Below are 22973 nucleotides of genomic sequence, written 5' to 3' on the forward strand. Positions count from 1 at the left end.
CCCGCGGGACACTTCACAGTCTGAGCCCCCCCCCCAGAGACGTCCAGCAGGGAGCTCCGTGCTGCTGGGGCAGGGGGCCAGCCCCCAGCCCGTCCAGTCCAGGGCTCAACCCCCAGCTGCCAAAAGCGCCCTTCCCACGAGGGCGAGGCGGCTTCCCGAGGGCTTTGGCCGCTCCAGTTCAGGCCCCAAGGGCTTTGGGCTGCTCCAATTCAGGCCGGCTGGCCCCGTAATACTGACAAATCCTTTGCTTTGCCCAGATGTCCGCAGGGAAGCCCGCCACGGGTGTGCGTGTAGGGCCACGGGGGTCCCCGAGCAGGCAGGGGCCACCCCACAGGGCTCCATCCCCGGTGGCACGGCGCCATGCGCTCACAGCCCCTGCGGCACCAGGAGGGGCAGCAGGAGGCTGATGAAGGTGAAGGGGCTGCTGGCCCGCATCGCTGAGTTCTGCCCCACGCTCCTCAGGACGTGTGCAGCTGCGTCGTCTGCAGGGGGAGGGAAAAAAAAATTAAAAAAAGTGAGTGGCCCCCATGCCCCACACCCTGCTCCTGAGCCAGCCCCGCAGCCGCTCGGCCGCGTCCTCCAACACCTACCTGCCTGGATCCTCCCCTTCTGCGTCGAGGCGGGGGCAGGCGGCGCCTGAGCTGCAAAGCAAACACAAAGACACGCCGTGAGGGGCTGCCCCAGTGTCCTGGGACCCCAAAAAGGCACCCCCCCAACCACGGAGCCCGGTCTCCCCGGTACCATCCCCGCTCTGGCCGCTGGCACCGTCCCCGGCCCCACAGCCAGGGCTGGCAGGGGGCCACGGCCCCGCCGTGACTCAGCGCAGGAAAGGCAGAGCCGGCGGAGGACCCAAGGCCTCGAGGGGGGAGGAGGGCGAGCAGCACACGGCAGGGGGAAACCCGCAGATACTCACTGCCTTTGCCAAGCACCGTCACCTTCAGCTTCAGGCACGTCTCCCCGTGGTGATGAATCGGCTTGGCTGCGGGCAGGAGGCAGGAGTTAGAGTGGGAAAAACCCCAAAGGGACCCCATCCCCATGGGGGGGAGGAACACAGCCCCCCGGGCACTCACAGATGTAGTAGTAGCTGTGCCCCTCCTTGAACTCCTTGCCCAGCGTGAAGGGGGTGAAGCGCTGGAACTTCTCCGAGAACTTCTCGGGGCCGTGCAAGGCGCTGGGCTTGTCGCACTCCCAGCGGATCTGCTCCTTGGAGCGGGCCTTGCAGGCCTGGTACTCCTCCAGGTCCACCAGGTAGAGGGTGTAGCGCTCCATGGCGTGCGGGGCCACGCTGCCCTCCTCGTAGTGCGGGCAGATGATGTCCAGGTAGTCGTTGAGGCGCACCTCCACCGTGTAGTCGCTCCAAAGGAACCTGGGGCAGGGGGCGGCGGGGGTCAGCACATGGCGGGGGGGGAATTTGGGGCACAGAGGTAGCACTCCCCACGACTCTCCCAAACCCTCAGAGCCCAACACAGGGCGGCCTGAGAGCTGCTCGGCACTGCACAAAGCCCCGCGGTGCTTTTTGGGAGTGCTTTTTTTGTTGGTGTTTTTTTTTTTTTTTTTTTTTTTTGGTTGTGGTGGGGTAAAGTAAAAGACCTCCCCCCATGGGGCCAGCCCCACTGCAGGAGGGAGGGGACCGGCTGGGACGCGCTCCCCGGCTGTCCCCAAAGCTCCGGGGAGCCATTAGGTGTGAGCAGCTCTCGCCTGGGGGGGGGGCAGCCGGCCTGGCTCCAGTGTGCTGCTCCCCACACCTCGCCCGCCAGCGAGGCTCTCCTGGGAGGCTGCACGGCACTGGGGCTGCTGGGGGGGCGATGAAGGGGGCCGCAGGCAGCCTGTGAGGGGCCACGGAGGGGTCTCCTCACCTCGCTGGCTGCAGCAGCCTCGGGAAGGCACGGCCTCCCTGCTGGGGCCGGCTCCAGCTTCCCAAACCCCTGTGGGACCCCACCTGTGAGCTGCCCTGCATGGAGCTGGGGGGCACATCCCGGGGGGGGGGGTGGGTGGGTAACCCTATAACATGTAGGGGCACAAACTGGGGGGTTTGGGCAACCCCTATAACCTGTGGAGGCACAGGGCTGGGGGATGGGCAGCCCCATAACTTGTGGGGGCACAGGGCTGGGGGGCACATCCTGGGGGTGTGGGTAAGCCCTATAACATGTGGGGCCACATCCCGGGGGTGTGGGTAACCCCTATAGCACACGGGGGCACACAGCTGGGGGGCACACCCACAGCGTGTAAGGGAGCACCCCTACAACCAAGGTGGGGGGGGCACGGCCTAGAGAAGGGGGGCACCCCTACACCACACCGGGGAGCGTAGCCAGAGGGAACCCCACAACCTCGGGTGGGCACCCCACAAACGCGGCCCTACCTGGGGACCGAGCCCCGGGGCAGACACGGGGGCTGCCCACGACCCCCGCCGCCCCCCCACCTCCCGGGGGGGGCACCGCCGGCCGCGCACATCCTGCCCGTGCCGCGGGACCCGGGGCCAGCCCCGTGTTTGTCAACACGGCTTCCCTGAGCCCCGGCGCCTCCGCTGGCGCCGCGCCACCCCCCCAGGGAAGGAAGAGGCCCCGCTCCGCTCGGCCCTGGGAACGGAAAGGGCCCCCCCGTGCCTCCCCCCCCCTCAATCCCTTCCCGGTTCTCCCGGCCCGCACCTGGCTCCGCGGACTTCACCCCGCCGCTGCCGTCCCGGCCCCTCCCGGCCCCGGGGGCGCCCCCGGTGTCGGGTCAGGAGAACGGGGGGAGGGAGCAAAGAGGGGGGAAAAGAGCAAAAAGAGTGGGGCAGCGTGAATCCCCCTGTCCGCCCCAAACAAAGCCCGCAGCCCCGGGGAACGCGACCCCGCTCACGGCCCCGCCGCCGCCGTCCGCGCCCTCGGGGGCCCGCCCCGTCCGCGCTCCCTCCCCCCACCCCCGGGTTTTGGGGGCGTCGGGGGGGCTCCCGGGACTCACTTGGGGTTGGAGCTGTTCCAGAAGACGGTGTGGCGCTCAGCTGCCGCCGCCCAGCACAGCCCCAGGAGGGGCACCCAGAGGGGCGCCCCCAGGGCCACCCGCAGCCTCTCCATGCGCTCCGCCGGTGCGCTCCGCCGGGCTGCGCGCCCCGCCCGCTCCCGGTCCTTAAATGCGGCCCCGCCGCTGCCCCGCCCGCCCCCGCCGGCCCCGCCTCGCCTCACCGGGCCGCGGGGCCGAGACACAACAACAACACGGCGGGGGCGGCGCGGGGACGGGCAGCGGCCCCCACGCGGGGACGGTGCCACGCGGGGACGCCCCCCATCCCCACGAGGGGACAGGCACACCGGGACGAGGTGGGGAGGGGGTGGGAGGTCTGCAGCCCCCTCCCCCGGCTGTGCTGGGGGGTCCGGGGGGCAGCATGAAGGAGGCACGGGTGTGGCACGGAGGTCACTGGGGTCACCCCGGTGCGGTGGCACCCGTGGAGGCCCCGGGGTCCCGTGCGCACACGCGTGTGTTTGTGCCAGGGGGGACCCGGGTTGTGCCGGGGGGCTTGGGCACGGAGCTGCCACTGTGCCCCCCCTGCTGAGGACACAGGCAGCAGGCTGCTGGCACGTGGGGCCTTGCTGTTGTCCTTCCAGCCCTTGCCATAGAAAAAAAACCTTTATCTGAGATGTTCAGGGACATCAGAAACACCTGGATAGGTGGGGGCTGGGAGCTGAGAGCGGCTGCTGATAAGGTGTGGGGGTAGGGAGAGGGACGGGGAGCAGCCAGCGCAGCCCTCCTCGCCCTCCTCATCCTCTTCCTCCTGCCCTCACCAGCTGCCTCGGCTCCCCAGGGCTCTGCCAGACAAACACAGCAGGCGGCCCCCACCCCGCTCACATTCGCTCTCTGTCGGTTCGATATTGTGAAATTTCCACCTCTGAGCCCCCGCCGCAGGAGCAGGGGGGGCTCGGGCTCCCTGCTGGCTGCCTGGCCTCTGCTCGCTCCCTGCTCCCGTCCGCCCCCGACACCGATCCGCTCTCGTTAAGGCCGGCAGAGAGATGCTTCGCCGCCGTGTTGTGGAGCGATAACTCAGCCGCATTTGCAAAACAACTTTCCTCTTGTTTATTACATAATGATCCATTGATTGTGGGTAATGTTGCATGCCCGGCGCAGCCCAGGCGGTGCGGGCTGGCTGCAGCCGTGCGAGGATTGCTCCCCCGACGCTCGGCAAGGGCTCGGGCAGGCGGCAGCACCGCGGTTGTAACCGGAGAGCGGCCGCCGCAGCTCTCAGCTGCCTGAGGAGCCGGTGCGGGGCCTGTGTGGGGCTGCAGCTCCGTGCCCCGCATCCTTCCCCGCGTCCCACCCCGGGCCACTCTCCCCACCCTCCGTCCCTGCACCCCACATTCCCCTGGGAGCGGGGACCCAGCTCGCTGCCTTTCATCCTCCCTCTTTGTGGCCAGGCCTGACATCATCCCCTGAGCTGGAATGACTGTGCGAGGCCTCCTGCTCCCGGGAAGCCGGCGCTGCTGCGGCTTGTACAGGGAGGAACTCCCGGGAACACCCCTCAGGTCCGCGGCCCGCCGGGATCAGAGCGCCCGAGCGTGTCACGCGCGAGGAGCTGGGCTGGGTGCAGCCAGGCTGCGGTGGGAGGGTGGAGCGGGTCAGCGCCACGGCCTCTTTGTCCCCATTCCTGCCCCAAGCATGCCCCAGGCCAGGCAGGACACCCAGGGAAACTGAGGCAGAGATGGGGAGGGCATGCAGCCCCCTCCCCGAGGGCACCTCCACTCTTCTAGTGCTGAACGAACCCCAGCACCCGGGGCTGCCCCCCCAGCAGGGCTGGTGCAAGCACTGGTGTGAGGCAAGAGCACCGCACCACATCCATCCCGGGGACGGATCCTGGAGCACCACACGTGGCTGGGATCCGACACCCAGTGCTGTCGGCTGAGGGGCTCCCCCCACTCTGGATGGCCGGAGGTGAGAGTGCCGCGGTCCCCAGCCCCGGGGCAGGGTCCCCAGCGCATGGGACAGGGCTGGAAGCGAGGCCATAGGGACCTGGCCATGTCCCAGCATCGTTTCTTCCTGGCTGACAGCAAAAGGGCAGCGGCAGGCTGGGCCTGGGGAGGGGGCACAAGCACATGTGCCATGCTGGGGACGGCCTGGGGACATCCAGGGCTGGAGGGTGCCCCGTTACATCCCCGTGCTGGCTCTCCATGTCTCAGCAGCGGGGGGACAGGCTGCTGCAGGCACGTGGTGACTGCTGGAGCCAGCGTTGCCTTGTGCAGGGTGGGCGCCTGCCTGCAGCGCGCCGGAGGAAGGAGCAGGGGGGTGCAAGGTCACGGCCACGCCACCCCCTGCGTGCATGCAGGACATGGGGCCAGCACACATCACGCGGGACGGTGTCGATGCACGAGCAGGCAGTGCTCCCGCCGCGCAGGCGCGGTTCGCCAGTCAAAGGTGAAAACTTTACGCACCGCAGGCACTCGAAGCAAAACACAGCAGGGCAGGTGAGGCTGGCTGGAGGCCACCGAGCTCGTGACAAACCGTTTATGGTTTATCGGCTCGGGACACCCAGGTGCACTCCAGCCACTACCTGGGCTGACGTCAGCGGCCGTGGGGCCGGAGGAGGGCCGGGAGCCGTCCACTCCACGCGGGGAGCGAAGGCCGCGGTGACGTGCCGCGCCGGCTGCGTGCAGCCCGGCAGGTAGGCAGAGGCTGGGCCGGCCCCACGCGTGGCAGGGGCAGTGCGGAGTCCCAGAGGCTGTCAGGCCACGCCAGGCCCTTACACGTTTGGCCAGAGCACAGTGCAGCCAGCCCTGACCTTGGAGGAGCGCTGCGGGGCGGTGCAAAGCCTCACGCGATGCGGCTGGTCCAGGCACCCGTCCTGTGCCCAAGCCAGGACCTGCTGCTGGGTCCTGGGGAAGCCCACCCTGCGCATGGGGAGCACCCGAGCCCCAGAGATGGGGTTGCATCGAGGGCTCCCCCCTGCTTGGGGTTTGGGGGTCCTCACACAAGCACCTGTGCGGCGCCTTGGGACACGGAGCGGAGCAGGGCTGCGTGGCCAGTACCCGGCAAGGTGGCAGCGGTGCCACGCACTGCCTGGGGAATGGTGCCAAGGCCGAGGCAAGCGGCAGGAGGGATTTTGCAAGCATAGCTCGCCGTGCCAGGGTGGCTGACTCAGTCCCTGGCTCCCCCAGCTGCGACACGATGGCAAACGGGGCTGCGCTGGGCTCCCCCGCCCGCCCTGCTGTGTGCTGCGGGGAGCCAGCACCAGCACAGGGGCTGCAGCCAGTCCCCAAAATCCAGCACCCAGCATGGGGACGGCACTGGGCAACCTGGCATGCCACGGCCCCCGACCTGGCCACGCGGCCCAGCTTGGCCATGGCAGCCCCGCTCTGAGCCCCCAAGGCGAGGGTCCAGGGGGATGGGGCCCTGGCCCCACAGCTGGGCCGGGTCTGCGCGAGCGCGACGGGGCCGCGGGGAGCTGGGGAGCGCGGCGCCTGCCGGGAGCGCTGCGAGGACCCGTTGGACGGGTTCGCCGCCTCGTCCCGCACCCAGACAAGCCCAGGCCGGCCGGGAAGCGCAGCCACCGCCCAGCAGCGCCGGCTGGGGGGGGGGAGCGGCCACGTCACACCGACGGGGTGGCCGGGGGAACCCCCCAGACCTGAGGTTATGTCCACAGCATGCTCGTCCCCAGCAGGAAAAGGGGGTGCAGCCCTGTTCCGCCCTGCCTGGTGGGCAGAGCAGGCTGCCCCCCGCTTGGAGCTGACTGGCCCCGCCCAGGGTGCAGCAGGGTGCGGGGTCAGGCCTGGGGCTGCTCTAGGTGCCTGCTCCCCTTCACCCTTTGGGGGCTGTGGGGTGCCAGGCGTGGGGCTGGGTGCACTTCACTCCCCAACAGACCCTGCATTGCCCCTTGGTGTGCCCCCCTCCCACGGGGTTCCAGGGTGCAGCCCCCTCCCTACACATCCCTTAGCCCCTGGGGGGCACCGATGGTCCTTCCTGAGCGCTGGGGGCACCCCCATGCAGACAGGCATGTGAGACCTCCCCAGTGCCAGCAGGAGCCCCAGTGTGCCTGGCACAGCCAGAGGCACCAGCAGGGGACCACCGGGATTCCCATGGGGCCACCACGCACATGGGGGTGCCTGCACACCCCCTCCTCTCCCCCCTGTTGCCACACCCAGCCCGCAGAGAAGGGATGGGCTGGGGATATCCTGGTCCCGCTCCCCCCCAGGGCTGGGGGACACAACCCGTCACCCAAACCCGATGGCCCCGCACTGCCCTTACCTGCGCGCTCCGGGCTCCTGCAGCGCCAGGTCCCAGCTGGATCCTTCCCTCCTGCCTCCACGTCGGTGCCTGGGGGTCGGGGGGCAGCAGAGCCCCCAGGAGGGAGCGCGGAGCCCCGGGGTAGCCAAGAGCCTGGGGGCAGGAGGGGGGGGCCTTGCTGCCAGCCCCATGAGTGGCGCTTTTGTGCCCGAGGCGGGGGGCACGCGGAAGGTCCGTTTGCACGAGGAGGGCCAGCACTCGGCGCTCGCTGAACCCCGCTGCGTGGTCACAGCCCGGGGGCACCGGCAGGGCTGGGCACTGGGGCGCGCTGCGCACGGCCAGGACATGGGGGTCGTTCGTTTGTTTGTTTTTTTTTAATCCTTTTATTTGATTTTTTTTTCCTTTTTTTTTATAGACTAAGAGCAGAATATGAAAATCACCAGCCAAAGCACTTTGAAAAAAAGGTCGAGATTGTTTTTTTTTTGTTTGTTTTGTTTTTTTTTTTTCCCCAAAAAGTGTCTGTGCGTTTGCATAGGTCAGGTCTTCACGGAAGACGAGGAAAATCCAACACGTTTGACTATGTACAAGCCAGCCCGGGGCCAGCGCCGCTGCCTATGGTACATTATAGATATATCTATATAGTCGCTCTCTGTACAGTATGTATAGATCTCTATATAGGTATGTACAGGCTGCCCGGCGCCCTGCCCTCATGGGGCCCAGCGCTGCTCCCAGCCACGGGACGCCTGGGGGGGCTGCAGCAGCCCCCGGGCAGGGCTGGGGGCTCCACGCTGCGGGACGGCATCGGTGGGAGGCGCGGGCGGCAGCACCCAGCCGAGTGCCCCCAGCAGGGGCTGGAGACGTGGGTGGGGGCGAGTCCCATGCAGGTCCCAGCGGGGCCGGGCGCGTGCCGCCGTCCCCTGCCCCGCACGGGAAGGGTCCCTGGGCTGGAGGCGCTGACGGTGCAGAGGGGCCGGGCGCAGCTCCCGGGGCAGCTCCACGCTGGCAAACAGCAGCAGGTCGGGGGGACGAGGGGTCCCCGCTCCGCGGTGCCGCTCTGGCCGGGCCCCCGCCGCGCTCGGAGCTAGGAGGCCAGCAGCGTCATTAGGAAGAGGGCGGCAGCCACAGCCAGGGGCAAGTGTTCCCGCTTGGGGCTGGTGCCGCTGATGCTCTTCTCCAGCTTGGGGATCTCCGGGTTGAAGTTTTCTGTGGGAAGAGACAGGCGGTGAGCGGAGCGGCAGGGGCTGCTGGCCCTGACCCCCCCCTGCCAGGCGGCTGCGGGGTGCGGGTGCCCCGGACTCACCCAGGTCCTCGATCTTCACCTCGGGCCGCAGGGTGAACTGCGGCAGGGTGGGCGCCAGCTTCTCCCCGGAGTGCGACGCTGCAAGAGGGAGAGAGGGGATGGGGTGATGCACCCTGGCCAACCCCGTTCCCGCAGCCCCACTGGCTGGGATGGGGGGACCTGGGAGCCCCCTAAGACCCAGTGGATCCCTGCAGCCCCCACCCCGGGGGTTACTCACTGGAGGCACAGCACACGAACACCTTCATCTTCAGGCAGGCCCGGCGGTGGTTGTGCGTCGGTGTGGCTGCAAAGCAAGAGCTGGTTGGGGTGGCTCCTGGGGAGGGGACCCCAGTGCCAGGCACCCCACGGCTCAGCGAGCTGCTGCCCACTGGCTCTGGGGGGGGGGAGTTGCAGCACCCCCATCCTGCACCCCAAAACACACTGCATCCCCACCCTGCACCCCAAAACACGCTGCACCCCCACCCTGCACCCCCATACTGCATCCATCAGCACTCCAGATTTGCTCCGGCATCCCCACCTTGCACCAGCACCCCCCACAACTCCACCCCCAAGCTCTCCCCAGCCCCCAGCCCTCCACAGCACCCCAAACCCTCCGACCCATCCCTGAGGTCAGGGGACCTCCTCGGAGCAGGGGCGGGCACAGCTGCCTGGCCAGGGGTGTGCAGGGGGGGGTCCCAGCTTGGGGGTGTGTGGAAAGGCCCCCCTGGAACCTGGGGACGAGCTGGGGTGGGATTCAGGGGACCCAGCTGAGGGGTTTTTGGGGGGGGTCCCGTCCCACCCTGCTGCCCCACGTACAGATGTAGTAGTACTCCTGCCCCGCGCGGAACTCGTAGCCCAGCGAGAAGGCGCTGTAGCGCTGGAACTTCTCCGAGAACTTGATGGGGCTGTGGGGCGCGTGGGGCCGGTTGCACTCCCAGCGCTTGAAGCCCTGGCTGGTGTTGCAGGTGCGGTAGCCCTCCGCGTTCACCATGTACAGCACGTACTGCTCCAGCCTGTGCTCGGGCACCGAGGCGTTGTAGTGCGGGCAGTAGATGTCCAGGTAGTCGTTGACGTTCACCTGCACCGTGTAGCCCTCCCGCCGCAGGCTGCAAGGGAAGGGATGGGGACGGGGTTAGAGACACCCGTGCTTGACCTGTTTATGCCAACCAGGATGCTCTGTCCCCCCCACCAACCTCCTGACCCCCCCATCCGAGCCACCCCACGCACCCGCCTTGCCCAGCCTCAGCCCCATGGACCCCCTGCGTGGGGACGAGCCTGGGGCAGGATCCAGCCCTCTCCAGGCCCCAGACCCTGTCCCCAGAGGCACCGCTGCAGCACCGGGCACAACACCCGAGGGCAGCTGCCGTGGGTAACTGCGAGCCCCCCAGACCCACGGGACACCAGGAAGGCAGCGGTGGGGCTGAGCAACGCAGTAAGATGGCACGGACGGGGATGTTGGTCCAGAGCTCGTGGCACATTGGGGCTGCCCCACATCCCCCAGCCCATGGGGGCTGCAGCCAGGTCTGCTCCTGTAGGGCTGTGCCATTGGGGTTTGGGGGCAGAGCGGGGCTGGGCCACCTCTGTGATATGGAATGGGGGGACCCTGTGTCCCCACACCAGGCTGGGCAAACCCCTCTCCCCACAATCCCACTCCCCCCAGCCTGGTGCCCCGCAGACCCAGGGCTTGATTTGGGGTGGGGGCTCCCGGGCGTTCTCCGTCCCCCTGGGCACCCTGAGGCAGGAGCGATGCCGCCACGCAGGGAAGGATGCTACGGATGCCAAGCCACGTGCACGGGTGACACCGCTGTGTGAGCACGGGAGTGTGAGACGGGGGTGCTGGGGGCTGCAGGCAGCCTCAGAGCACGAGGACAGACAGACAGACAGACAGAGCAGTGCGCAGGGCTGAGGGACACCAGGGTCCCAAAGGCATGCAGGGACCCTGGAGGACACAGAGCCTGCACAGCCCTGGGGCAGAGCACGGCCGTGGATACCCAGGAGGGGCTCAGGACCCCCATCTGCGATGGCCCCAGTGCTCCCCGTGCTCTGGCAGCCGCAGCGGCTGCCCACTGCGCACCCGGCCCCGCAGCCCCAGCCCCGCCACGCGCCGCGGCTCAGAGAGAGGATTTCTCACCCCGCTCTGGCTAATCCCGTTATTTTGTTAATGCCGTAAAGGGTGGCCCTGGGGGAGCCTCATTTACATTGATTAGGAGCGGCAATCCCCTCAGATCCACTCAGGAGAGGCTCCGCTGGCTCCTAATCCGTGCCCGATTGAAATCCCGGCCGCGGTAATCCTCGCAGCCAAGCTGCCTCGCGCTGACCCCCTGCTCCTGCCAATTAATTACCAACCGGCGCTGCGAGGCGCTGGCTCCGCACTGAGATGCCGCAGCAGCCCCGCGACAACGACCAGACCTGGCTCCATCACCCAGCTCGGCAGACACCCGGTGGCCACGCTGCAGCAAAGGGACCCCCCCTGCACCCCCGGGTGCCACCACCCCGCTGCTTTTGGAGCAACGAGCAGCCTCCCCTTCGCCCCGCTCCCCTGGAACCGCCACCCCACGGCCCCTTTCCCTCCTTTCCCAGTGAATCCTGGCGCACGAGGCCCTGGCGAAGAGCTCGGGGACCCCTTGGCACCCGTGCCCGCAGCGCAGCTTCCCATGGCCGCCTGGCAGGGCTCGGCAGGCAGCGGGCAAGGCTGCGCGTGCAGACGCCCCACCCTGGAAACTGCCCCCGGCACCGTTTGGGGAGCCCGGGCATCCGGCCAGGGCCCGGGGCACCCGGCACGCAGTGCCCCGAATGGGCACCGTGGAGAGAACTGGATGGGGCCGAGCACCCACCGGGGACCCCGGCAGCGTTGGCGCCCTCCTGGCGCTGCTGCCAGTGCCGGGGGGGGCTCCGAGCCAGACCCCTCGGGGCAGGGAGCAGCCCCCCCATGGCACCTCCCTCGCCGCGCAGCCGCTATTTCCCCGTCCCAGCCCCACAGCCCGGCGAGGCAGGAGCCCAGCAAGCCGCCGGCCGCCGGGCAACTCCTCCGACATCAAGGTGCTGAGGCAGCCACCCTTGCTCCGCGCGGTGCCGGCGACCTTTCATGTTCCACCTTTGATGTGGTGTGAAAGGGAGGTGTTGGAGGGGGGGGGAGAGAGCTTGTTATTAAAGAAATGGCCCCGGGGAGAAAATTGCAATTAACTCCATACGGGACTCAGGGCTGGGACGCCAGCACACCCCGAGCCAGCTGCCCCACACCACGAGGGGGGGCCGGTAGCTGGTGCTCAGCACCACAGGAGCAAGGAGCTGGGGCAGCCGTGCCCCCCCCTGGGGCTGCACGGGAGTGAAAACAGGCGCCGCGTCCCGCTGTGCCGAGGGAAATGTTGTGCCGGGGAGCAGCGGGGCTGGAAGCCCTCCTTTTCCCCGGTGCACCCAGCGCTGAGGGAGCCCCCACCTGGGACCCCCCCCGGGGCCCATTAGGAAACACGGCTCCTGATAAACAGCCTCGCTAATTAACAAGCGCTCCCCCTGGGGCACCAAGGGCCCTGCTCCCCAGGCAGGGATGGGGCTGGGGCATGCCAGCACTGCAGCGGAGGGGTGCAGGGGAGCCCAGGAGGTGCTGCAGGGGCTCCGTGCCCCATGGCAGCGAGCCCCATGGCCAGCAACAAGCCCCATGGCCACTGTGCACGAGGAGCTCACAGGCATTAGGGCACCGTCCCCAGCCAGAAGGGGCTGGGGAACACCCCAAGAGCAGCAGAGCTGGGGTGCCGTGATGGCCTGGGGCATGGCAAGGGGCTCTGGAGGGACACGAGCTGCTTCACCCCACCCAGAGAGCTGCCAGCTCCCTGGTGCCGGGGGAAGAGCAGCCCCAGGGTGTCCTCACCCCTTCCCGGGGCTGCAGCAGCTCTGGCTGCGATGCTGCATCCTCGGCTCCTGCACCGTGTGAGCCCCCCATGACCCATCTGCAGGGTGAGGAGCGACACGGCGGGGCATGGCTCAATGCCCCTGAATCCCAGCAGTCCTGGTGCCACCACTGGAGCACCCACAGCCCCTGCTTTCAGGCAGAAGAATGGGACAGACCCCAACATGACGTCCCAAGCCTCCTTTCCCCACCAAAACCCACCCTAGAGAGCGCGCAGGGTGCCAGGTTCCTGGCGGCCCACATGGTTATCGGGAAGCCCCAGGGAGAGGCGACCCCGGCCGGGACAGATCCCGCAGCCCTTCTGGGTGCAGACAGCCCTGCTGTGGCTGGCGGGACACGTTGGGCTCCGGCAGGGCCCGAAGGGTTAAGCGCGGGAGCAGAATGGGCAGCATCACTTCTGCACGACTGCATTTTTAGAGCAGGGCTTTCGCAAAGCAGTGGTACCTTCCAGCATCCTGTCGGAGCTGGGCAGATGGATTTCCCCTGGCAGAACCATCCCGAGCACAGGCTGGGCTCGGCGCCCGTGGGCCCTGCACCGGCAGGACCCCGGCTACCTGGCACGCCGCAGCCACTGGCGAGCTGGGCGGCTGCTCCGCTCCCATCTGCTGCGATAAATCTGGGCTGAGCGCTGCACGCTCGCTAACGCGCTGCTACGGAGCGCCTGGTGCACTGCAGCACGCCTGGGCCACCCCTGGCAGGAGCAGCACGAGGGGGGACCAGACCCCCACGGCGACCCCCGTGCCACGGGACCCGTCCCAGGAAACGCCCGGAGCGTTTGGGGACAGATCCGGGCTTGGCGGCCCACAGTGCTGAGGGCAGTGCCGGGGACTGGGGCGATGTGGGGCGTCCCCCAGTGCGGGTGACAGTGCGGGGGGCCACGGCGGATCCCCTCCCCCAGCCCTTTGTTTGGCTCTGGGAGCTTTGCCCTTTCGGCACATCCGGGGCCCATCGATCAGCCGGCGAACAAAAAAAGTGCCATTGATTTATGCTTTCCCCTTCCAGTCACTCCGCGCGACAGCGAGAGGTGAAGGCGCATCGATCGCTGCGGCCGGTCCCCCCCCCCCAATGGACAGACGGACGGACAGAGGGACAGACTCGGACGTCCCCCTCCCCACGCAGGCAGCGCTGCAAAGTCACGGCACCCAGACGGCCGCGCACACGCGCGCTCGCTCGGCAGACAGCGCCTGCGACACAGCCCACGCGCACGGGTGGCACGGTGCCACGGCGGCCCCCCCGTGCTCCCCCCCTCCCCGGCACGCCTGGCTCACGCCTGGCGCAGCCGCAAGGTGCAGGCACAAAAGGCATCGCTAGCACACGGTGTCCCTGTCCCTGGGGCCACCTCCCCGGCTCGCACCCCGGGGGCGTGCGTGGGGGGGGATCGGAGCTCCTGGGGGGCCGTGGGCTGCTCCCCAGCGCTGCCATAAATCTCTCGGGGATGTGGCAGTAGGAGAAGGGATTGGGGAGCGGGCGGATGGGGCCGCATCCATGCCAGGGTGGCAGGCACAGCCACAGCCCCCGGACGGTGTCCCCAGCATTGCCTTACAGGTGCCCCTGCACCCCCCCCCCCCCCGTCCGTATCGATGGCTGCACGATCCCTTTAATCCCTGCTAAAGCCCGTACCTTCCTGCTTTGCTAACAAGATCAATGAGGTTTTTAATTGGGTTTTAATTAAACCATCAATCTGCAACCGGTGACTCAATTACCAGCCTGGGCAGGAGCGGGTGGCCCCAGCCCTGTTGCACCCTCGGTTCAGCCCCTGCGCCCCGATGCCACAGCTCCTGCCCCCACGGGGCCCTCCCTCGGCATGGGAACCCCGCGGGGCACCGGCCACGGCCCCTGCGATCCCCTGGGCTCGGAGCCGCCCCGCACGGTGACTCACGGGGCACAACACCCTTTGCCCCCGGGCAGCGCCTCCTACTACACAGCCAGCACCCCGCACTGCACGGGCAGCCGGGGCTTTGCACCCCAGGGAGATCTCCATGGGTGGGGGGAACGGCTGTGGGTGGGGGTGGCTGACCCCCCCCGCTGCCCCCAGCCCACATGGGGATGCCGTGGTATGGGTGCTGGCAGCCGGGACTTGGCCATCACCAGCCGGAGAGGTGCAATCCCCACTTTCCCCATCTCCACACCCACGCTGGGGGTGGGAAGTGACCCCCCCCCCCATCCACACCCTGCATGGCGTAACTGCCCCACACCTGCAGCATCCCCCCTCCTGGATGCCCGCGGGGGACGGGGGGACCCCAAAACACCACAGGTGACGAGGGATGGAGCCGCAGCACCGGCACCCAGCACCCTCGGGGGGCCCGGGTGTGCCGCCCCCCCTGCCCCACGGCGGGGCCGCGGCCGCTCTCCTGCGTGAGATGCTCCCAGGAGAGGCTGCTCCTCACGAGGGCTCTCTCAAGAGCCTGCTCCAGCTCTCGCCGCCTGAAATACAAAGTCAGGCAGATAAAAGCCGCCTTGAAGTGGTGAGCGCAGCGGTGGCAGTGGCGGCTGGGGGGGGCTGCACGATGCTGGGCGCTCCCTGCACGCAGGTGGGCTCTGACCCCCCTGCCTTGGCCGGCCACCGGCACCTCCCGTACCCCTTCCTCACAGCTCCAGCCGTGGTGCTGAGCACCCCGAGCCGAGCCCTTGGGCCCTGCGGTGTCCCCCCGGCATGGGGCAATGTGTCTGCTGCCACCTCCTAGGGCACGTGGGTTTGGGGGACGCGGCTCTGCAGGAACAGCCAGCGGGGCAGACCCCAGAGATGGTTTTGGGGGCTCGCTGGGGGCAGCTGGCCATGTCCGTGCCCATGTGTGGGGACAAACCCCGTGTCGCTGTCCCCATCCCTCGCACACGGGGCACCCAGCAGGGAGGTGGCACCCTGGGGGTCACCCTGCAGAGCTCCCAGCCCCTGGCCGCAGGGTGCCACTGGGAGGCAGCCGTGGCCCCAAATGGCAGCGCTGGGTGGGACACGGCCACCCCGCACCTTTGCCCCGTGCCACCGCACCCATTCCTGGCAGGACTTGGGAACGGAGGGCAGGGACCAAGGATCGTCCCGCACCCCTCGCACTGCCACCAGCAGAAACAGCGTGACAGACGGAAAGCACACCCAGACAAACGGCACGCAGAGCACGGCCAGAAGCCTCCGCTGCCTTCGAGCCTCAATTCCTGCCTTCGCCCCCACCCCAGGCTTCGCAACCAGGCACCCCAAAACCGCTGCATAAAGGGGTGCCCTGCCCTCTCTGCCTCCCTTGTCCTCCATGCACAACCTGTTGTCTCCCGTGGTGGCAAGGGGACATGGAGCAGCAGAGCAGCGCGCCAGCAAGCAACAAGCGACATCCTCCCAGCCAGGGGAGCGGCCGCGGTGGCCGGAGCGGTGCAGAGCTGCGATACATTTGTGGGGTTCCTGCCGCAGCCGGCACCCCTGGAGGACAGATCTGCAGCCGAGCCTGGCGGCGCACGCCCTGCTCCCCGGAGAGCCCCGCGGGTGCTGTGCAGGGCTTGTTTATTGCTCTGATTGCACTGGGGTTGCTGGGATTTGCAGGCTGCGGCCCAGGGAGCCTAATTCCCCCCATAATTTATCTAATCCAGACACTTTGCCGTGCGGCTATAATTGCGGCCGAGCTGCCGCACTGCCTAACAATAAATATCCTCGCTCCGGAGTCCCTGGGACACGTCTCTGCCGCAGCCGCCCCCACCGCGCCGCCCGTGCCCTGAGCTGGACGCTCGCAGCCGCGCCAGAGACGCGTGCGCGGTGGGCACAGGCAGCTGGCTGCGACGCCCGTGGCACGGCACGGCGGGGGCACCCCCGGCACCCCCCCACCCTGTCCCCCAGGAGGAGGCGAGGGCAGCGCAGGGTCACAGCGCCGGCTGCGGGTGATGGGGTGGGGAGAGGCAGCCCCTCGGGAGCAGCAGGACGAGGGTGGGCACAGGAATCACCCATCCGCAGGGGTCCTGGCAATGTCACGGAGCGGGGATGGGGGTGTCAGCGGGGTCTGGCCGGAGGAGCGGGGTGTGGGAAGGTGCCCAAGAGCAGTGGGACGAGCCGAGCGCCCTGCCATTGTGCTGCGCCTCGGCACAGCACGTCTTACACACGCACGATTTATGGGGCCTGGGCTTCCGCCTGGAGACACAGCATCAATGAGAGGGGAAGGAGCTGCCCAGCAAACACTCCCTCCCCGCACAAAGGGGTGCGGGGTCATGGGGAGCCTGGGGGAGCCCCAGCACGGACGGGTGGCGGGGGTCCCGCTGGCTGGGCGCAGCCCCCAGCCACAACCCTGAGCACTCGCACCACAGAATGGGTGAGGGAGAGGGGCCATCCCAACAGGCTGGAGCCCCCGCTTCCCATGGAGGGGGTCCACGTACCCCCTGGGGTCCCCAAAACCCCTTTTGCCACACCAGGGAGGAGCCCGATCAATCTGTGCCCATAGCCCACACGGTTCCCCCCCGGCACAGCCGTGCCCACCCCATGCAGCGGTGCCACGTGCCCACCCGGCCCCCCCTCGCCGACGAGGGCAGCGCACAGACCCCCCCCCAACGAGGCGTGGGGGCCACGCCGTGGGTCTGGCTCCGCTCGTGGCCATCGATCGCCCCGGGCTCCCTGCAGCTCCGCTGACAGCAGCCGTGGGCGCGACGGCAATTTCCACAGCTTCGCTTCCAAATCCCATCCACTCGCCCCCGCAGCCCCCGCCGGGGGAGCCGGCAGCCCCGGTAGGAGGGGGGGGGAGTATGGGGGGGCTGCCAGCCACTCGCATCCACCTTGGCCGGGATGTCACCGTGTCGGGGCTGCGTCGCCACCCGTCGGTGCGGGGGGCAGCGGGGTCCCGCCGCCCTCTCCTCTCAGCCCCCCCCCGCGCCGCACCGCCGGTGTCGCTCCCGCGCCCAGACAGGCGGGGGGGGGGGCGTCTGGCGGCGCGGCCACGGGAACGGCGGCGCTGCGGGACCCCGGTGCCGGTACGGCGCCCCGGGAGGGGTCCGCGAGACCCCCACCGCCGGCAGCTCCCGCGCCGTCGGGGAGGGCTCGGCCCCGGTGTCACCGAGCGACCCCCGCCCGCACCGCCGCCCTGCGCCCCGGTTCACCGGGTGCCGCCGAGCCCCGGTGCGGCGGCGAGCCCCGTCCGCAGCCGGAGGGCTCCGACCCTGGCGGTGCCCGCGCCCCCCCCCAACCCCGCCGCCTCGCACCATGGCACCGGGGACTCCGCTCCGCCGCCGCCGGTCGGGTCAGGGCGGCCCGGATACCTGCCCTCCCCCCCCCAAAAAAAAAAACACACAAAAATCGGTGCACCGGGACGGAGCGGCCCCCGCCCCCGCGGGAAGGGCGAGGTGCGGCGGCCCGGGAGGGGCAGCGGAGCGGCCGGTGGGGGCCGTGCCCCGGCAGCCCCGCCCGCACGGGGGGCGTCGCGCGGGCACCGGCACCGGTACCGGGGGTGGGGTGGGAGGGGGAACGGCTCGGTCCCGATGCACGCGCCCCCGGCCCGGTGCAGACCCCCCCCCACCCCTCCTCCGCCGCCCCCGGGGCGCGCATCCTTCAGCGCGATCCTCAGCGCGCCCCCGCCGCGTCCTTCCCGGCGGCGCCCCCCGCCCAAACCGGCGCCGGGGACCCCCCCGCCGCCACCACCGCCCCCCACACTGCCCCCCCACCACCACGCCGGTACCGGCGGACTGCCCCCGCCGTACCGGTACCGGCGGACTCCCGCCCCCGCCCCGCACTCACTGCAGGTTGGAGCTGTTCCAGTGCACGGCGTGCCGGTTGCCCAGGGCCCCCGGGGGCCCCCGGCCCAGCAAGAGCAGCAGCGGGAGCAGGGGCAGCAGCCGAGCAGCCATCCTGCCGCCGCCGCGGAGCCCGCCGCGATCCCAATGAATGGAAGAACCGAGCCGGAGCCGCCCGCGCCCCGCGCCCCCGGCGCCCAGCTCCGCCCCGCGCGCGCCCGCCGCCGCCGCCCGCGCCCCCGCGCGCGCGCCGCGCCCGCCGCCTCCCCGGGGCCCGCCTGCACCGGCACCGGGCGGCGGGAATGGGGGTCGCGGAGGTGGAAGGGGGGGAGAAAGGGGCTCGGGTCCCACCGGGACCCCCGCAGGTGGAAGCGCTGGGCTCGGTTCCCACCGGGACCGGGGGCTCACCGGGAACGTGTCCTGCCGGGGGGGGGCTCACCGGGACCCACACGGGTGGGGGCACCGGGTCTGAATCCCAGCCCCTCAATTGGGGGGGGTGCCGGGGCTGAGCACCCCAGCCCCTAGAAGTTCACGTGGCTGGGAGAGCTGTGTGTCGGCGTGCTGCTGGCGCCACGGGGGGGCCGGGGTTTGGCAGATTTGGCCGCCCGGGGGCCATTGGGCAACCGGAGAGAGCAGGAGGGCACCCAGCCAGGGCACCCCGGATGCCGGGGGAGGACGGTCACAGCGCCAGGCTCTGCCCCGTCCTGCCCCGAGGAGCCCGTCTGGCTGAGCACCCACCCGCTGGCCCTGTCCCCTCGCCCTCCCCACGCTCGTGGCTCGATTCCCCCAAACGTCCGTGGAGGGCAGAGGTGCCCAGGGCACCCGTGGCAGCTGGGGGGGGGGGGACACAGGTGCTCCCTGGGCACCAATCCCCAGGGCCCGTGCGGGAAGGGATCGAGCTGGGTGCCAGCTCCGAGCTGCCCGTCCTCAGCAAGTTCCCTTAGCAACTGCTGGTGCGGCACCGCCCAGAGGTCCCATGTGCCAGGCGCTCCACGCCCCGGCACACGTGTGCGCACACGAGCACGCTCACACCAGTGCAGGCACTGGCACGCACACAGCCGGCTCGCTGCGAGCTTGCACATGGGCGCGTGGCCGAGCGTGTGCGCGTGCCCGCTGCCGGCACTGACCCAAGCCCTTGCTTCTGCGTTGCACATGACCTGGGGATTCGGCGGCTCGAGGAGCTTGCAAGCGAAACCGGGAGGCTATCGAAACCACCGCCGAGCTTGCTGAGCCAGCCCTGGGTGCTGCCGCTGGCATCCGTGCTGCCGGGCCCAGCGCCTCGTGGAGGCAGTGAGCGTGGCCAGGGCACTGCGGGGCCAAGCGCCCATTCCCCATGCCCCCTGTGCCCGAGCACGGCTGCTCCTGGGGCTGGCAGGGGGATGTGGTGTAACCTGGGGGGCTCTGCTGCCAGATGATGAGGACCTCCCAGTGGGAGCAGAGCCTCATCCCCCTTGGGGCCCCTTTTTTGGGCTCCCCAGCACCCTCCAGATGAGTGGATGCTGCCCCAGACCGTGGAGGGGGGTGAGGGCAGCGGTGCCTGGGGTAGGGCAGGTCACTTGGTCCCACTTTCTGCCAGGTTTCGCTTCCAGTTAGCACGTGCTGCGTCCTTCCCTGGTCCCTGTTCCCACCAGTGGTGCCCTCAGCAGGGCTGTGCCGCAGCCCGGTGGCCCCCACCCACACCAGCAGCTCTGGGGGGCCAAGCCCCCAGCGGAGTCCTGCCAGGAAGGGGGAGGGTGCTGGTGGAACAACCGGGAGGACCAAAAAAGCATCCATTAATTATTCATCTGGAGAAGTGAAGTGAAGAAAATACAACATGTGAGAAAGGGCCCCGGCTGGCCTGGGGGGGGGGGGGGAAGAATGGGGGGGAGGTGGGCGGAGAGCTGGGGGGCACAGGAGGGGGCCGGGGGCTGCAGGGGGGATCGAGGCACCCGGGTCCCCCCGTACAGCAGCGGTGGCTCCATCCCTGCGCTGTCCCAGGGCTGGGGCACGGTGCTGGGAGGATTGGGGGGGGGGGCGATGCTGGGGGGGGTGCGCACCTCTGGAAGGGACCGCGACCAACAACGCGCCTGCAGCCATGGAAACGCCATCGTTCGGCAAACCCATGGCAACACACACCTCCACATGGAGACACCCCGCACATGGCAACGCGCTCGCCCGTCTGGAAGCACCCCGTGCACGGCCGCGCACCCCGTTACCCCCCCCCGCTACGGGAGGGGGGGGCACGGCACCGTCATGCCCAGGTGCGGGGATGGAGGGGCTTGGATGGCCGAGTGAACCCTGCCCTCTCCGTGCACCCACTGGTGGGTGTCGGCACCCACCTGGCAGCACCCCCTGCACCCTGCAGACCCCCCCCCGTCCCCCCCCAGCCCTGCACGCGGAGGGGCTCGGCTCCATTTTGCTGCCAGCAGCAGGGGACGGCGGCTGCAGCAGGGACAGCCTGGGGACACTGCCAGCCGGGCGGCTGCGCTCTCGGGAGGATGCGAGAGGCCTCGAGCTCTCCCAGCAGCTCCAGGAGCGCCGTGGCATGAAGCAGCCGGGGGTCCCCCGCCCCTTCCATTTGCACAGCCCCCCCGGCTCTTCCACCCCCTGCACCCGTCGCGGTGAGGACCAGCAGATTTGTGCGTTAACACAGGGGGCACGGGGGGGGGGGTCGGAACAGAGCAGCAGGTGGATGTGGGCACCGGCACTGCAGCTCCTGCCCCATGCAGGGCTCACCCTGTCCTTGGACAGCCCTGTCCCTGGGGGGGGCACCACGAGCCCGCGGTGCCTGGGCTGGGGTGGGCACGGGGTTCTTGTGGGCCGTGTGTGCCCGGCGGGGCAGGGGGACCCGCGTCGCCTGCTCTGGTTAATATTTAACCACGGCTTCCTGTGACAGCATGTCGCAACCGCAAAGCAGAGCCAGCATTCAATAAATCATCGCGCTGGGCTGGGCGCCGGGGGGGTTGGAGCGGGGGGGGGGTGGGGGGGGCAGCAGCGGAGCAGCGACCAGCCAAGCGAGAGGGGGAGCCGATAAATAATTCATTAAATAAATAAACATGGCGAGAACGCGGGGAGGAGGCAGGAGTGTAACCAAGAAAGGGCTCGGTGAACGCGGGCATGAAATATTCACCAGCCACACCTACACGTCCCCGAACACGCTGAGCTCAGGGCTCCTGACCTGCTGGGGAGGAGCCAGGCGCCAGCGCGTGTCCAAGCAGACACGGCAAGAACATGCTAATCACACGCAGTGCAGGCGGCGGGGCCACGGCTGCAGCCCCCGGATTGCAGAGCAGGTGGCCAAAGGTTCGGGCACCTCTGCACGGAGCTGAGCTCCTGCCAGCTCCTCTGGGCAGAGCTCAGACCTACAAATGGCACGGCCACGTCCAGCCCCATGCTCAGACCTACAAATGACACGGCCACGTCCAGCCCCATGCCGCAGCTCGTGTGTGCTGTTGGCCCGCCGGGGGGTGCACACGGCTGGTGTTCTTGGGGCACGGTCTCGCCGCCGCACGGTCCCCCTGTGCCCTGCTCCCCGCTTCCTTTTTTTGTCCACGTGTCGGTCTTTAAATTTGAATGAAGGCCTCACGGATGGTCACGCTGCGTCAGCATCTCTGTGAGCGCCGGGCTCCGGCTGCCCCCGTGGCAGTGCCAGGTGCTGGGTGGGACACCCATGCTGGGGAGAAGGGGGACCCCCGGCCTGGGAGCCTCCCACGGGACCCCCTGTGGCTTGCTGGCACTGCAGCCCCACGACTGAGCTGGGATGGTGGAGGTGCCGCTGGTCCAGGCAGCGTCATCCGAGGGCAGGGAGGTGGCACCAAGGAAGGAAGAGGGGTGCAGGGCCATGGGGCCACCTCGCTGGTGGTCTCATGCCGTGCGTGGCAGGGGCTGGGGGGCTGGAGGTGAGCTCCGCTAGGGAGATGAACATGGGGGTGATTTGTTAATTATCACCTCGATGGCTTGAGTTAATTGACGGGGAACTTGATGGCACAGGCTCGCAGAGGAGGGTTAATTACCGATGCAGAAACAGCCACCAGCAGCCCCGCCACGCTCGCAGCGGCCACACGAGCAGGCGCCTGTGCTGGGTGGCGGTGGCAGCGCAGAGCCAGGCTGTCGGAGGAAATCAGCTTCCTCACGAAGTCGCCAGGATTAAGTCATGCATACCTTCCTGGCTCCGCCGCTGCCAGCCCCGAGGTTTCTCACGGGGCCCGGCTGCTCCTGCTCCCCTGGGAGAGAGGAAGCCGCAGGATCCCTGCCCTGGGCGCCAGGCGCCTGCTCGCAGGAAGCCTGGCTCCGGCGGGGCAGCACACGGACTCCTCGATGCCAAATCCCACCAGCACCCGGCGGTTTGGGCACCCGGAGGTGCTGGGCAGGAGGCGCCGGGGTCGCCCGTGTGCGCACACACGTAGCAAGCACACGGTGGTGGCCAGGTCCCCAGGGTTCCCACGGCCCGGCAGCCACAGCCGCTGTCACCCCACGCTGCTCCCCGGCGCGGCGGAGCTGCCGTGGTTGATCACAGCCCGATACCGGGCTCCGTGCCCCGGGGCGCCGCTGACACCGGTGCGCACGCCTCGGACCTCAATGCGAGGCAGCACCGCGGGTGCAGGTGGCAGCCAGGTGCTGGGGGGGTGCTGGGGTCCTCCTGCCCCCTCTCCCCACACCCCTCGGCCCCACAGCCCCCGTGCCCGCAGCAGGGGCTACCTGGCACGAAGCGCCTGCGTCAGCAGCCAGCGCTGAGCGGCTCAGCCAGCTCCTCTCCTCTCCTCTCCTCTGCGTGGCACACCTCCCTTCCTGGCCTCAAGATCACTCCAATATCATCTGCCAGCTGCAGCCCCAGCCCCGCTGGCCTGTGCCCAGCCCCTGCTGCTCCAGCACAGCCATGGCAAGGATGCTCCAGGGGCTGCGAGGGCTGTGCTGGGAGGGAGCTGGATCAGGGTGAGCACG

At 69.3% G+C, this 22973-nt stretch overlaps 2 protein-coding genes across 2 annotated transcripts; both read right to left on the reverse strand.

The window, feature by feature from the left end:
* Window positions 1-366: 366 nt before the first annotated feature.
* EFNA1 (ephrin A1) lies at window positions 367-3053 on the reverse strand. The gene is made up of 5 exons (XM_032204262.1): window positions 2941-3053; window positions 1071-1366; window positions 914-979; window positions 591-641; window positions 367-482 (listed from the first exon to the last, which is right to left on the reverse strand). The coding sequence occupies exons 1-5, from the start codon at window positions 3051-3053 to the stop codon at window positions 367-369; spliced, it is 642 nt and encodes a 213-aa protein (XP_032060153.1).
* A 5210-nt stretch (window positions 3054-8263) lies between these two features.
* Window positions 8264-18167, reverse strand: EFNA3 (ephrin A3). Its single transcript, XM_032204263.1, has 5 exons — window positions 18058-18167; window positions 9278-9567; window positions 8700-8765; window positions 8483-8560; window positions 8264-8385 (listed from the first exon to the last, which is right to left on the reverse strand). Exons 1-5 carry the CDS (start codon window positions 18165-18167, stop codon window positions 8264-8266), a joined length of 666 nt encoding a protein of 221 aa, XP_032060154.1.
* Between the last annotated feature and the right edge of the window lie 4806 nt (window positions 18168-22973).

Source organism: Aythya fuligula, chromosome 28 (assembly GCF_009819795.1).
Source record: "Aythya fuligula isolate bAytFul2 chromosome 28, bAytFul2.pri, whole genome shotgun sequence".
NCBI lineage: Eukaryota > Metazoa > Chordata > Aves > Anseriformes > Anatidae > Aythya > Aythya fuligula.